The sequence below is a fragment of the Henckelia pumila genome, chromosome 3 (genome assembly GCF_033568475.1).
Source record: "Henckelia pumila isolate YLH828 chromosome 3, ASM3356847v2, whole genome shotgun sequence".
NCBI classification, from domain to species: domain Eukaryota; kingdom Viridiplantae; phylum Streptophyta; class Magnoliopsida; order Lamiales; family Gesneriaceae; genus Henckelia; species Henckelia pumila.
This window is the reverse complement of record NC_133122.1, coordinates 34,016,583-34,033,888: the sequence shown is the minus strand read 5'-3', so window position 1 is coordinate 34,033,888 and position 17,306 is coordinate 34,016,583. Positions and strand designations below refer to the sequence as shown.

At 29.7% G+C, this 17,306-nt stretch overlaps 2 protein-coding genes across 2 annotated transcripts; both read right to left on the bottom strand.

Annotated features, from left to right (window-relative positions):
* Positions 1-2,553: 2,553 nt before the first annotated feature.
* Positions 2,554-6,097, bottom strand: LOC140892378 (uncharacterized). The gene is made up of 10 exons (XM_073301235.1): positions 5,940-6,097; positions 5,365-5,433; positions 5,160-5,280; positions 4,640-4,723; positions 4,422-4,524; positions 3,880-3,988; positions 3,740-3,794; positions 3,514-3,638; positions 3,225-3,406; positions 2,554-3,146 (listed from the first exon to the last, which is right to left on the bottom strand). Exons 1-10 carry the CDS (start codon positions 5,999-6,001, stop codon positions 2,821-2,823), a joined length of 1,236 nt encoding a protein of 411 aa, XP_073157336.1. The 5' UTR covers positions 6,002-6,097; the 3' UTR covers positions 2,554-2,820.
* A 7,217-nt stretch (positions 6,098-13,314) lies between these two features.
* On the bottom strand, positions 13,315-15,124 carry LOC140892734 (uncharacterized). The gene is made up of 3 exons (XM_073301706.1): positions 14,853-15,124; positions 14,595-14,713; positions 13,315-13,618 (listed from the first exon to the last, which is right to left on the bottom strand). The coding sequence occupies exons 1-3, from the start codon at positions 14,985-14,987 to the stop codon at positions 13,366-13,368; spliced, it is 507 nt and encodes a 168-aa protein (XP_073157807.1). The 5' UTR covers positions 14,988-15,124; the 3' UTR covers positions 13,315-13,365.
* Between the last annotated feature and the right edge of the window lie 2,182 nt (positions 15,125-17,306).

Below are 17,306 nucleotides of genomic sequence, written 5' to 3'. Positions count from 1 at the left end.
GTGTAACTTTCCGTGTACATGTAGCATCTCCTTTTAAAAATCATTTGCATTGAAATCTGAGGAACTTTTGGAAGAACTTTCAATCCAGAGAATCAACTGATTTAACTATTGTAAAAATACAAAAAACACCAGTGAAGAAACCAGCCAAAAAGAAGAGAAATCGTTTTATATATGACAGTTGAATTAAATTTAATTATTTAATGGAGGTTTTTTAATAATTAAAGATCACTATATATGATTGATTGCTCAACAAAGTATGGAAATTTTTTTTTATTATTTTAACAATTATTGAAATGATGTCCCGTTTATCAATAATTTTTTTTCAATAGTAATTGAAATCAGTTAAAAATAATAATAAGAAGAGAAAAAAACATTTTAATGATAGATAAATTATATTTTGGTGAGTTTACAAAATATGGACTAAAACCCATGTGAGCCTCGACGAATCGGGAATGCACCTTATTGATGAAATGGTCAAGTACAAAATATCGGGAGCACTTTAAAGAAAACTCGACAAACTTTTGGCAAAGTAAATGTGATGTTCATACAATGTTTTTGGCAAAAGACAAACAACTCAGAGTTAATTTAGAGTCGTTAAATGTTAATGGTACTATTTCGAGACACTAGTATCCAACCAAATGTCAACAAAATCTGAAAGAGCAGATAAATTTGATAATATACGCAACAGTTTGTTGGACTGGACTAGCACAAGTTTAGGTTTTATGATTTCGATAATAATAATAATAATAATAATAATAATAATAATAATAATAATCATCATCTGCTTGAAAATTGAAATCGATGCACATAAGCGTGCGTTAGCCAAAAAAGTCCTATTTTTTTTGGAAAAATTAAATAACTTTTCATTTTCCAACATTGTATGCGTGCGTGTCGAAATTGGCAACAACTTCTTATACTCGTCTTCGATCGACTTCCATTAATCTGATGTTTTTTGATAGTTTTTTATTACTTTCTGGAAAAGTTTATGAATGTTGGCTAAAACACTAATCTTGAGATATATGTACTATATGTGGGCTAACAAAAATAGCTATTAGAAAAATATTCGAGACAAGAGTTTGTTTCTTTTCCTTAAAACGTTATTGTACCACCCGATGCTTATCGATATTGACAACATGATTCTCAATATATAACAACTATCGACTTTAAAATAATCACACTACAAATTTTAAAATCACATGAACTTTGAAATGTTTAGAACGCTGTCATTTGAATTTGACGTTAAACTTAAAAAATTAATCCAAATCCAAGATTTTATGTCTTGAAAAAAAAATTTGGATCCAAGTGTTTTGCTTAAAAAATTCGAAACATATCTCGAATTTAACTCTAAAGTTCAAATTTAAGCGCAAAAAGCTTAGATAATGTGAACCAAGATTTTGTGCTCGTAATTCAGATTTTAAGCGCAAAAAACTTAAAAATTCGTAGTAGAATTTTAAACAAGAGAGAGGAAAAAAAAAAAAAAAAAAAAAAAAGGGGAGGATGAGGAGGAGGAGGAGGAGGAGGAGGATGAGAGATGGTGTGTTTAATTCAAATGACCAGAGTCCTATTTATAGAAGTTAAAAAAACCTTGATAGAAAGATGCATCTTCTCATGACATAGTGCAACCCCGTCGGATTGCAATTTGCACCCTTCAACTCCAAGTCTCAATGGATGCGCCACGTTCGTCCATATGATTCAATTTTTTTTTTATTTTAATTTAATACATGCACAATATAATATATTTATTGTATTGTATTGTATACATTTCTTTTCCTCCAATCTTTCAATCCGATAAAATTCGAACTAACATCAATTAATTTCTCATTTATCTTATTTGATAATTGAGAAATAATTTTCTTACAAATTCTACTCGTATTATAAAATATGTTCCTTACGCAACTTGTTCGAATTATTTAACTCTAAATGATACACAACCCATTTTTTCAACAATAAATTTATGATAAGAAAAAAATAGATTTCAGCTATATGTGATACTTCTTGTAATGCTATTAATTTTTTGAAAAAGTTAATGAACTCACAATTAATCTTCTTAAATAGCTAACTTATATTTCACAAATTAAAAAATGAAGCAGAAAAAGCTGCACATTCATAAACTTTTTCAGAAAAAAAATAAAAATCTATCAAATATTAAAAATAATGAACCGTTGGATCTCATTCGAGCATTACCCGAATGAAGTAGCATAGACAAGACCCAGATTAATGGAAGTCAGATTGAAGCGAGTATAAGAAGTTGTTGCCAATTCCCACGTGCGCACATGCAATGTTAAAAATGAAAAGTTGTTTGCTTTTTCCCGAAAAAAAAAGGAATTTTTTTGGCTAACAAACGCTTATGTGCATCGATTTCAAGTAGTTTTTTTTTAAAATCGAAATCCTAAAACCCAAACTTATGCAGTCCAGCCCAGTCCAACAAACTGAAGCCTCAAAGGCTCTTTTACTCTTTTGTCTTGTTCTTATTTGGGTTTCCTGTTTGTTTTGTGGAGTTGTAAACATTTAATTAGTTAAAAGAAAAAGTATTTTTAAAGAGAGATCAGACTATATATATAAATATTTTACCCTTCGAATAGCAAATGACAACGTACAATACAGTTAGGAGAAACCAAAAGAGGAGACAACACATGTGAGATGTACTGTACTACTTGGATTTCAGAATCTAAGTCACCAAACGCACAAAAACAAAAACCTCGGACAACCAAATCCCCAATGTGCACATGAGAAGCATTGAAGTTAATATATGAAGTAGTTGTTGATGTTCGCAAGTATGCTTACATTAACGAAAAATTACTCTTCTAAATATTTCGCAACCTACTCCAGGGCTTGTTCGGCAGAAATACGCTTGTATGGATCAATTTCCAATAGCTCGTGGATAAAATCATAGGGCCCCAGATTGATGGTGCTCCAATCTACCGAAGCTTTTCTTATTTTATCAAACTTAGTCGCTCTTTCAGCTTGAGTCTTCATTTGATGAACCATCTCAAACAATATCAATCCGAGTGAGAACACATCCGTTTTGTCGTTTATATAAGTAGGAGATCTTGTCATTTCTGGAGCACGGTAGGAAACATTTCCTACCGGTCCAGATGTACTCATCATCGTGGAACTATCGGCTGCTGCTCTATCAAATAATATGGCTGAAAGAAATATTTGCAACCAAGAAGTTATATTTAAAAACTAAAACAAAGTAAATAACTTTGTAAAATTGAACTTACCAAAACCGAAATCTCCTATCTTGATGTCCCCATTTGAATCCAATAAAATGTTCTGCTTTGACAAGTCTCTGTGTACTATGCCTTTTTTGTGCATATAAGCTAGACCTTGCACCATCTGCCTAAAATACTTGCGGATTGTTTCTGGATCCAGTACTTCGTTTTCTATTACCTCTTCCAATGTCCTTCAATTCAATCAGTAGTTTATCAAATTGGATTCAAAAGTTTATCAAATCGGATTCGAAACAATTATAATTTGCTATATAAGAAAGCAAATAAATTATTATTTTACCCATAACAAAACTCCATTGCCACGTAAAGTGTTTTGGTTGGTTGATTAGAATTATCTGTGTCATGTGAGCTGCCATGTGAGCTGTCATCTGTACTAGGTATTTCACAACCTTCCTCAATCCAAGCCTGATTAAGGGTAAAAAACTAACACTTACATATCAATATTTTATAATTGCCATAGGTCATGATCGTCATCATAGCAGATACTTAACAAAATTGCAAATTACCTGATGGTAACGTATAATGTTTGGATGATGCAGTTGTGCCATAATCTTGACCTCCCTAATCATTTTACATTTTAAAACAAAATCCAACACCAAACAACAAGACATAAAAATTTCACATGGAAAGAATGGGAAAAACTCACCGGATGACCTGATCTTCATTATCCTCATTGAACATAATCTTTTTCACTGCATACCTCATCCCATCGAGTTTGTGTCTACATTCAAAGACACGACCATATCCACCCTTTCCTATAACATAAAAAAATTAACTCAGCATCTATATCAAATTTTGAATAAGAGATCATAACAATAGAGAAGATTCTTCCTCATGAAGCCCAACAGGATGATACTCATGCAAATAAAAGTAATATATTTTATATGTTATATTTTGATGCGTGTGCTTCATTTTGATTCCACATAAATATTGAAAAGTGTACTGATACTTACATAGGAAACATCATAATATGTTTGAGATGATTAGTAATCTGAAATCACATAGTTCAAAAAAACTCATGATATCAAATTCATCTTCGTTTCATGCATTGATAAATTTGAAACTCATATCCTATTGATATATGACCTAGTATCGATAATCATGATTGCTTACAATTGTATCTAACATCAATATCATTTGAAACACATACTTTCAACGGAGAATTTATTCATCCAAAACAAAACCTACCAATTATGTTCAATTCTTCATACATGGACTGGTAGTATGAAGGTAAAGAAAATGCTTGGCTTCTAATGCTAGAAGTAGTTGATCCAATTTCATCATCACAAGACTGCAAATATGAAGACATTTTTGTGTGTTAGAAAGACATCATAAAAGGAAAAGCTTGATTCATGAATGGAGTGTTCGCACGCATAATTAAATACACATAAACCAAAACAACTCACATTTTCGGAAGGACTATGAGAGAAGTAACATTTAACAACGTCCAAGATTCTTTCTATGTTTCCCCCTTGTAGATCATCTTTCAGCTGCGTTGATGTATAATGGACTACTTAACAAAAATAAGCATTTGACAAAAGAACACAAAAGACATCGTTACAATAACTTAAACTATAGACAACAACTATTGATGCTCAAGGGAAAGAAGAAAATAAGTGAAAGGGAATGGGAGATTAAATAGACGAAGAAAGTCATGAGCTGATGATGTTAGATCAAGTCCTATGTCATCCTACTAATTATATTTCTAAAGGCAATATACAGTAGGCTACTGCTGTATTTTTTGATCCATAAAACGATTTCATATTCTAAGGTATTGGCTTGATTCTTTTCATGCATTAGCTGCAGCAACTCATATCATCTTCATCTCCATGGCGAGCCAAATAAACAATTCTAATATTATTGCACACACTTAATCAAGAGAGCACTTAGTGTAGGTGAAAAGGTGATCTAATGCGCAAACTATACCTCTTCATGTAGAAATGGAAGTAATCCATCAACTCCATCTTTTGGTTCCAACTGCAGCTCAATATTTGTAGAAGTGCAAGTCACCAAAAGAGAGCAGTGGAGAGGACTCTCCACGACAAGCCTGTGAAACGAGACAAATAATCGGATTGAGAAGAATGTGGTCTTTATGATGTCATGAACAAAAAGTGAAGAACTGAACATATACCCAAGGTCCACAGCTATTTCAATCGGGGATCCCGGTCGAACAGTCACAGCATCTCTGTTATCTGTGATCCTGAATCACTCAAAATATACAAGATACAGACATAACAAGGAATTAGTGTCCGAATATTCGAGTGTGTTTTCTTCCAAGATTACTTACCTAACCTGGAACATCATTAAATTAAATGACACCAAAAATACCTAATTAACCTAAGATCTGTAACTCCTACCTATTAACAAAAAGATACCATTAAATCATAACAATCGGTTTCGGCAAAATCTGGTCACACACTACAGATTCTCTTCACTTCTTGAAAGAGTTAGAGCATTAGATGTCATCTTCGACTTTACAAAACAAGAACAAGCTCGAGCTAAATTTAAACTAGTCAGCTACAACATGCGAATACTATACAGTTAAAAATTTAGGATCCGATATCGCGATACCATTACCATCAGAAATCTGAAGAACAATATATAATTAGTGATAAAAAAAAGTTTTAAGCTGAACAAATAATGTGAGGAAAAAGAATGTACATTCAAAATGAAAAACAAATTTCACGAGTAAACATATATACTTACATCGAGTTTAATCCAACGATTAAAGTGAAGCATCTTTCCATGTCCCATCTTTCCATGTCCATTATGCTGTGGTGAGATGGAGACCAATCTGAAGTTGTTAGCTTAATGTATGAACGATGGTGATGGAGGCGCCGGCGATTTTTCCTACGTAAATGGGGGCTCAGCTATTTTTTTTTTTTTAAATAAGAAATGGGCTGGGCTAATTTTTACAAGCAATGGGCTCTCTTCTGCAAGACATCCATTCCAATACAACTTTCTTACATTATATGTAATTCATTATTTTTGTACTACCAAGTTGACTATATTACCCTTTAATAATTTTAGTAAATTCCTCAACATACTCTCATAAATTCCTAAAATAAGTTTTCTAAACTTTAACAACTCAAAATATTATATTTATATTTGTCAATATTTTTAAATATAGAATACAAACAAATTTTAAAAAATTATTGATCAAAATAACATTCATTATTACGTTGTATTTCAAATTTATGAAAAAATAAAAAAAGGTTAATATTTCATTCTTATTTTTTTCATAATTTTTGCTAATTTTTATTTTAACTTTAAAAATCAAAATTTTAATTTAATCACAATATCTAATGAAAGATACATGGCTACCAAAAAAAATGTATATTTTAAACAAAATATACATTTTCAATTGAAGTTAATATTTGTATAATAAACATTCTTGTAACCAAAAAAATTATAAATTTATATGAAATGAATTGTGTCATTGCAGTTATGCTTTTAATCACTAAAATATGTATACATGCTTTCAAATAAATATTCTAAAATAATAAAATATCTTCTTATTTTTTTATCTTAATTTAAATATATGTAAATTTAAATATTATCTCAAATACTTTATCTTTTAGATAAATCAAAATTTTGTAACCCGTTACGTACTTAGGTTTATGTATTTTATAAAAAAATATCTAATAACGTTTTGTATATTGTACAAAATATTGAGATATAATATGAATAATATTAACTTTTTTGAATCAATAATATTAACTTTTTCAGACGAAGAAAAGATTTTTTTGTTTAAATTTTTTTTAATCAATAATATTAACTTTTTAAAACTAAGAAAATATTTTTTTTGTTGTTTTATAATTTATTTGCATATGAAAAAATAACCTTTACAATTTTTGAGGTATTAAAATTTTAGTTGTAACAAATATAAGGATTGGATTTGATTTTTTTTAAGGTAAATAGAAATTTTTATTGTATAGGAAAGTAATTAATTAGAGAGTAATCTTCCATATATGAGAGTTTTAAGATAAAATATAGAAAAATTGTAAAAACTTATAATGTGGATACTTTGTTAAGGATTTATAACTGATGAAATTTGAAAAAAAAATATATACGTAAAGAAAAGAAATGATAACTTGGCTAATTAATATCAACATAAAAGGAACTGTCAAAAAAAAAAATCTAACATAAAAGGAGTTATATTTTGCACCAAAACCTCCTGAAAAAAATGGAAAATGCATATTTCACCTCAATGAAAATTAAATAAGTGACATAGCCCTTGGGTTTTTATAGAAGTTGCACGATTTACCCTTGCTACTCCGATTGTGGGAACACGCATGCTTGTTGCGTCTATAAGACCAATTTTTTTAAGAATAATACATAAAATGTACAAAAATGCCCTTTTATTAAACTATCAGAAAAATATAATTATTTGCACCAAAACCCCCTATGAAATTTCAAAAATGCGTACTTCACCCCATGAATTATTTTTGTTTTGTTGGAATCAAAAGCCATGTAAAATAGGTTTTTATATTAATAATTTAAAAATAAAAGTAAATTTCAAAAATAATGCAAGTGGTGGCATTTAGCAGTAGTACTGCAAAACACCACCACTTACATTATTTTTGAAATTTTACTGCAAAACGGCACCAGCCCATCACCAATAGCGCCATAGCGGATTCTGCAGTCTTTTTTGTTTTTGTTTTTTTTAATTTTAATTAATATCATTTTTATTTATTTAATAAAATAGGATTTTAGGTTACATACAAAATATGACAAATTTATTAATTTTGCAAGACAAAGAATTTTCAAATAGTGAGATGATCTCTTTGGTCTTTATCGGTAAGAGAGAGAAAAGATTCATAACTTTAGTGAAAAATAATTTAATATTATAAATAATAATAATATTTCATAGGTTGAGTCAGGTCGAAGAACTGAGTCACAAAACTGAACCGTCAGACCGTTTCATTGGAGCTTTTGTCATTTTCAAAATTGTGGTGAATCAGTGAACTATATTTTTTTTTAAAAAAAATATTTATATTAAATAAAAAACAAAAAAAAATTTAAAAAAACTGCATCGTCCATTATAGCCTTTAGCGCAGCATTAGCTGACGGTGGTAGTATTTTGCAATAGTACTGCAAAACACCATCACTTGCATTACTTTTGATTTCTTTTAATTTTTAAAATATCGATATAATAGAAACCAACAATTAGACAATCTGACATATGCTTTATGTACTTGGTTTGTTATGGAATTAATGTCATATGATGACTAGATCTTTCTAGTGACAAATTGCACATACTAATATTAAGGCAATTAGAGTTGTTTTGGACACGTGTGCACGTGGATCCCCCAAACCCTAGGATGCGTGAGATCAAAATATATATATATATATATATATATCAATTATTAATAATTATATAAAGTAACGACGAAATAGCAAGATTGACATTATTTGAATATAAAACTAATTCGATTCTCATTGCTAATCCAACAACAAAAATATATATTGAATTTCATGTCAATATAAATTATATGTTTTGTTCACGTAACAATTATTTTCAGAAGTCTTACTCATGATTAATTATATATACTAACCAACGAAGCATATGCGATGCGTGTGTACCATAATACATGAAATTTATTTGAAAATATTTTGTGTTGTTATGGTATTCTAATTTTAATATTATGATTTAAATGATACTTAATAGTTAAAAATTTATTGTAGAGAAACACTAAATTAAGAGGATATTTATGCAATAATATGTAACAAAATAATGGATGAGAGATTGAGAAACGTGGGAGGAAATGGAGAGAGTGAGGAAGTTTTTCACGTGAAATTATCATTTTGCCTTTTTTTTATAAAAAAAAATAGAAAAGGCAACCAAGAATATATTAGTCTACTCACATTAATGACCAAAATCAGTTTTTTTATGGGATTCACCTATTATTAAATAGTATATATATATATGTATATGTATATATATATGTATATGTATATTATCGGAATTTGCGGCAGTTGTCCTTTGGTGTAAACTGTATAAACTACCGGGATAATAAAATAGTTTGTAAATTACGTTAGTCAGGTAAATCGTATTGAATAATTAAACACTATACAACAGGCTCAACCAAGATAATATTGATTGGAGAAATCGAATTCCTACCAGTCGAGTATTCGTGTTTCAATCGTGTAGGGACACTATATGTGATATCTCTATCTCACATGAGAAAAATGAAAAACATGATTTTATAATGAGGTACAGTAGACTTCTATAATAACTTAGATTAATCATTTTTGTGAAGCGAAAAAAAAATACGAAATAATTGTTATAGGGGCTCATTATACAGTTGCGCAGGCCCGGACCTGGCCATGGTACGTGACACTATATATCGAGTAACTTCTTGTGAATAAGGAGTCTCGGACGAGTTGATTTAGGCATGTCCCAAGGCATAGATTGCCTTTTAAGGCCCATTGGTCTTGTGGGCTCATTACCTCTTGTCGTGTCATAAATTAAGATCGTGGCCCAACTCTTTATTGCAATCTGAATGGTATTTTAAACTTCGTTCTATTTCAGGTGAGGCCTATACCATGGTGAAACATTAAATAATGGGACTCTGTGTTAAAACAATGACAAATAATTGTATCGGAAAGACATTATACGCTATTATGAAATGATTTGAAATTTTGTTAAGCAGCTCACTACAGTAACTTAGGAATTATAAAATATTGATGTCCCACAATTAATTATTCTTTAAAGTCTTGGATCGAGGAAGACAATGAATTATATAGAGTGCAGATAACGAATCACATGGCACATGATCATTAAATACCTTCGGAGAACTTTGCTTCAATATCCCTACCAATGTTTCTAACAATTGAGAATCATAAAAATGTTTGTCATATTCCTATCATTCGTGTCTCCGAATAATATCGCAACATAAATTTTGGATGGTTATAACAACATCAACACCCTAGCTCCCGTGAAATTTAGAGGGTGTTTGGGAGAGCTTAAAAGCTCTTGCAAACGGCTTATAAGCTGTTTTAGAGCTTTTAAGCTATCAAATTTTGTTTGGCAAATTTTTTTAAAAACAGCTTATAAGCTGTCAAAATAAGATGTTTGACAGCTTATAAGCTGTTTTTAAAAAAGTATGGGGGAAGATACTTTTTTCCAAAAAGATCTTATTTTAATATTATATCTCTCTAAAATATCCTTAAATATTTTCATAAATCTTTATCATATCCTCCACCAATTAAATACTAAATATTATTTTTTTAAAAAAATTACAAATCACATAAATTTTTCTAAAGTAAAATATTAAAATAATTTTATTTTTTTAATATATGTTTATTCTAAAACTATTTTCGTATGTGTATAACTCAAAATTTTATTTTCATAGAATTATACCCTTTTTGATAATTTTGACAATAAAAAGATCTTATAATACCAAACATATCAACATCTTTAAGTTGTTTAAAATAAGTTTACACAAACACTTTAACAAATTATTTTTAAAATAAGTTATAACAGCTTATAAGCTCGTAAAACAGCTTTTAAGCACTAGAAACTTATAAGCTCTTTTTAATAAGTTTAGTCAAACATCCTCTTAGGTAGTGTTTGGGAGAGCTTCTAGACAGCAATTTTCAGCTTTTCTTTAACAAAGTTTTGAAATATTGTAAAATTTGTTAAAAAAAAGTTGAAAAGTGCTTCTTAGAAGCTCTCTCAAATACTATCTTAATCAACATAGCCGAGGCTTCTTTGTTTTGTCGTTTCATGTGTACGAAATGGTTGGTGTTTCAATCATGGAATAACATCTTGTGAATAAAAGGACAGTCATGTCCCGAAGGCATTGATTGTCTTTCAAAGCCCATTTGACTTGTGGGCTCATTCCCTCTTGTTGTGTCATAAATAAGATTGTGACCCAACCACTTATTGCGGTCTGCAATGAATGGGCCAAACATAAGCTGGCAAGCAATTTTTGGGCATACGTGACACCTTTATAGCGACCGCAATTAAATTAGAGTGGAACATTATTTCTAGGAGCTAATTAAATGTAACAGAATATTATTCTGGTTGTGTTTGGGTTCAACGATTTGAAATCCATGTTTTTTTTTCTTTTTTGTTACAGTTTTATTGTGTATAATGAAACAATGAATTCAACCTTAATAGAAAATCCGCGTTTTTAGTTATTTACTTTTCTTACTTTACGATTTTGATTCATTATCTTATTAAATTCCAGTTTTAGTTCGGTGATCTTTTTTTGGGACAATTCTAGTCCTTTTTAATCAGGGGTGTTGATGCGGTACTATACACATCAATACTGTATTTGTTTTATGTTAGCGTCATGTCAAAAAAAAAAACTAAAATAACCACACACAAAATTAAATAGTAGTCTAAAATTTAAATTTGATAACACATAAGGAAGAATCAAAATCGCAAATAAACAAATATATGAGATCAAAAAATAATTTTTATAATCTTAAATTCACACCTTACTAATTTAACAGTAATCATACAAAGTAAAATAAATTTCAAATGACACCGTCATTAGAAAAACTTGATATCTTAATTAACATAAAATATTATATAAAAAGATAATAGATGAATTTCAATTTTATGATGTTAATTCTCTGGAAAAACAAAAATAGATTTGACAGCAATCGATTTAAAAGCCTCACATTATTTCCAATTCACTACATCGAAACACGTAAATGTTTGCAAATTTTTTGAAACTTCTTTTTCACTTGTATTCAAATCAAATATTTAAAATACAACTAATACAATCATTTTTAAACTAAACACCATTTTTTTCTTTTCTTTTTCTTTTTCTTTTTCTTTTTCCCCAAGAAACTTTTCGTTGAGCAACTTGGTTAGATTGGTAATCAAAGATTCGAAGCAAAACAAATTTATCGATTTTATTAAATAACAAACCAAAGCATGCTTATGAATTATGATCATATCAAACCAAACCGATTCAAATCATATCCGACAAAAAGAAAAACCGAATCACAAGCGACGATCTGGTTTAATTTTTTTTTTTCTTTTTTAATGGTTCTGTTCAATTTTTCAACAGCAATTCAGATGAGAAAGTTACTATGAATTTGATTGGGGGACATATTTATTTATTTTTTGATGGGGGCCATTTACGAATAGATAGAAAGTAAAATCCCAAATCAATTGCGCATGACCCATTTATAAAGTGGGCGGGGTAGTGCACAAAGATATCTGGTAATATGTCTAGTTGAAATAACATTGATAATTACTGAATACCATATTTGTCACTAATTTTCCAAGGCTTTTTTGTTCTCTCATTATATATCTTTACTGTTATACCCACTACTATATTATCATATTTCACGACCATATTTGAGTATGGCATGGGACACTATGTTTTTTTTCTTTTAATTTTGTTCTTGAAATTAGGTGTGTCAAAATTTTAATTTGGTGCATCAGTTTAACACAAGTCGACACGAAAAATATTGGGTTCAGATCGACTAAAGTTAAGAATTAGGGGTTGGATTGGGTTCGGATCGACTAAAGTTAAGAATTAGGCCACCTTTCAACCCCGAATATTCCACTTATATTTATTTTGTAAAATATTTGAATTTTCTAAATATTTGTTTCTTTTGTGGATTAATTAATAGTTTAAACAATTAGATTCTTAAATTTAAATATTTAAACGAAACATAATTAGCATATTCAGGTGAGGTTCTATTATTATGTATTTTAAATTAAAATATTGTTATTTTATTTAACTATTTTGTAAAGAATAAAAGAATACTGTTACATATAAAAAAATAAGATAGAGTTTGGGTTGATAAATTTTTTATAATACGTGATTTTGCTTCAACCAATCCGAACTCACTGAATTGACACCTCTACCCCAACATTATATTATATTATATTAAACACACAATTTGTGCGCTGCACCATATGGATATGATCATATGTAACATATAGAGTCATTTCACATCCTTCTTTAAAATATTATTACTCTAATTTTTTTTATTCTAACAACGTAATCATCACTTTTAGCTCAATTTTTTTAATTGATTCCTAAAAATCTCTATATAATAATTTTATTATATGCAATTAAACATATTTATTTAAAAATTTAAAGCATCTCACAAATGGCCTAATTATTATCACTAATGGAACATAAGAAGTAGTTTATTAAGGAATGTCCATTCTACAACAAGGGCAATTTGCATTGGTCTCCAACCATGGCACCAAACACTTGGTGTGAAACTTATGTGCACAAGGCAAATGCATTATGCTCTCTCCCTCTCCCTTCACTTGCTCCAAACATACCGCACATTCTTCTTCTTCTTCACTTGATTTCCACTTTATTTTTAACCATTTTAATTTTTTCGAAATCGTTCTAGTCTCTTCTTTCGCCAAATTATTCTCTTGTTCACTCGGTGATCTGAAATCGTCCACAAGTAAAAAAAAAAAAAAAGTTTATAAATTACATAAAAAAAAATCGGATTAATGACTTTATATCATGAAATTAACTTCAACTATTACGGGGATATTTTATAGACCATTGTAGATTCAATAAACACCATTAACCCAAGGTCTATAATTGAATTTGACCCATATAAAAATAATTAAAAAGCAAAGGCACTTTCCACTGATTTAATATTAGGAAGATGGTTATGACCAATAGTTGCGCAAAAGAAATTGGGTGACACGGTCGCTTTCCACTAAAATTTTTAATGATACCTTTAATATATTTGTATATATTATACACGTACAAATATAATTTCACAATCATAAATTTTAAAAATTTATTATTTTCGTCCCTTGCTTAAGATTTTTTGTATCTACATCCGAATGTAAAATTACAGGTAATTAAAAGTGCTCTTAACATTACCGGGTTATTCTATGTTACTTCAAGAGAAATATTTTCCTATTTGTATGAGATGTTCGTACAAGCATCTCTCTTGAAAACAAACATGTGAGTTATTGAAGACTAAGCTAAATTAAATCGTAATCAAATTGATTTGTTTTAAGAATCATTAGTCTCGCTATTAATGTTAAGATCCTATATATGCCAACATAAAAATTGTAAAACAAATCAAAATTCTAAAATTCCGATGGCTTCGATTTAATCAATTTCCAGATGAAAACAATCGACGTTGAACTGATTAAACTGATATTTTTCCAAATTAAAAATCAAACACCTATCAGCAATCCATACACTCCAATTTTATTTTATAGCCAAGATTACGTGTTATAATGACTATTTCGTTATTTTTTTTTGTATTTATTTATTTAATTTATCATGCAATAAAATGATGCTGACTACAAAACTTAAATAATTGGAGCCAATTTAAAGAAATAATAATATTAATATAATACTAATAAAATAATTCATTGAAATTACCGTCTCCACCAACCTTTTGCTTTGGGACTTCCATGGATGCTGCTGCAGCCTCGCATCCAACCTCTTCTTCGCCTCCCTCGCTTCGGCGCCGAGCTTGCTCTCATCGAACAATGCCTGCTTCGCCGGATTCCGCTGCAGTTTAAATATATAATATTATATTCCAAGAAAGAAGAAATTAATTAAACACATTCAACATATATAAATATTGATATATAATATCATATATGCATGTGTAATATATATAGATTGTCCGATGATTATTAGTACGTACCAAGAAAGAGGCTGAAGTAAGAGCGGAGCGCCTAGTGGAGAAGCCACCGTAGGCGGTGTTCGACGGGAGTGATTCGGAGCTCTGGTGGCATTTTCTTCTTCTTGCAGCTTCCACTCCAGGTAGCATGCCTGCCATTTGATATTGGATTATATATATATATTCTTGGTAAGAAATATAATACTTTTTTTTTTAAATTTATTTTTATGTGATCTTGTGGGAATTGAAGTTAGGTGAAATATATGCTTTTGGGGGTACTGGTCAATATTACAATTTTCAATATATTGAAATTATTCTACGGGGAAAATAGTATACATATGTATATATAGGTAGATAGATACAAGTGTGGATGGGTAGTGGGGTGAGGGGTGAGGGGTGGGGGGGGGGGGTGTGTGAAGAAGGTTCCTGGAAAGTGTGGATGAATAATTTAGGAGCTAGCTAGGTTCAATTATTAATGAAAGATGGGGTATGCATGATATATGGACATTTTGTATCACATGTCATACCCAATAGGATCCCATCAGACACTATCAGTAATATGTGGTGTCCCTAGCTATATATGTTACATGGGTTATAAAAATATATTTGAAATTATTTTTATCGGGTTGTGATGGATTTTTATAATCATTCAAGTTCATAATTTCGTAAAACATAGACGAATAAGATGCAAATGTCATTGCATAATGATCGACTCCGAACACGCAACCATTTAGTACAATTATATACAAAGGTATCAATTGGTGGTGTTATATGAACTAAAAAGGTGGGATGACTCAAGTACTCAAACATCCTACTTACCATTCTTCAAAACTCTTTAATCCTTGCCTCGCCTATTTTATGTTTGCACAAAAAAAGAAAAATGATAAGATTCCTATACTAGTTTGATCCGAATGCCCAACCATATATAGTCCCATAGATTCCACAATAGAAAACAAGAAAAAAAACAACAAAAACAAAATTGGTCCTCTATAGGTTCATCCGATTAATTAGAAATTGAATTTTATTGTTAAACCCGATTTTTTTTTTCACTTTTGACCCAATATTTTCCTAAATATTGAAATAATGCCAGATACGTCACTCGGCGCTATCTCTCTCAAAAACCAAACTAAAACAGCAAAACACAAAACCAAATTATTGCGCTAAAAACTCATATAACTAATTAGATGACAAAAAACCATATAGACTGTTGGTATCTTATTTGTATCCCACATCGGTTGGCTAAATAATCTGGGAGCTTTTTATATAGACAAGGGCAAACCTCCCATCTTAAGCTAGCTTTTGAGGTGAATTAGGTCCAAGTAAATTTCTAACATGGTATCAAAGCCCAAGTTCCACCGTTATATGTTGGACGACTCATAGTTATTGGCCTCACTCGTCCCATAGTTGGCCACCCGTTAATATCTTCACGCTTCAATCGTTTCATTTCTGGGTGTGTTGGCGTCTTATTTGTCGTTTCATTTATGGGTGTGTTGGTGTCTTATTTGTGTCCCACATCGGTTGACTAAATAACTTGGGAGCCCTTTATATAGACAAGGGCAAACCTCCCCTCTTGAGCTAGCTTTTGATCAGATTTAGGTCCAAGTCAATTTCTAACATAGACTAAGTTTGGTGCGTCGACAAAATAATAGTGACCATTATCTTACTATATTATTAAAGTAGAGTCCCTCTAATTAACAAAATTTCAATTAATTGGTGAAACTTGATTTGAAATTATCATTATCTCCTAACTTAATTTTTAATAAAACCAAAATTATTGGGCAAAATAGTCATTTTATACAGTTTTTTCTTTTCTAGCCATTAAAAGTTCACTTTGTGCACTTAGATATTATTTTATTTACAAATATGACACTCACTTTATAAGATATATATATTTCTTGTGAATATTTGTTTAGAAAAACGTTATATTTTTATTATTTTTTAATTTTACAATTTATTATTTATTGTTTTATTATTTTTAAATGTTACAATTTATTATTTATTGTATTTTTAAAAAAAAACGAAATGTGCAAGCACGCAACACGTGCAACGGAATACTAGTATTAATAATCATCACAATTCACATAGTAGAGTGTAGACAAAGAATATCAGCTGTGAGTTTAATGGAGTATCATGAGTAAGTGAGATATATCATACGTGCATGTACAGATATTGTTTTAATACGAATTCAATGATTGAGATCTATCAATTAGTATATGTGAGTCGTACTATTTTTAGATAATATATACAAAGATAATCTATATCTATATACCTATATAAAAGAGTGAATAAAATGTCAAAATTTTATCATTATGAAATAACAACTGAAACGACCCTAACTCTATAATTAATAAATAAATATGCGGAATTTTTTTTTTTATATATATACTTACTAAATAAAATATGTACATATATGCCCATACATATATGCACAGAATAAAAAGATTTAAAAATAAATAAATAAATAAACGATTAAATACT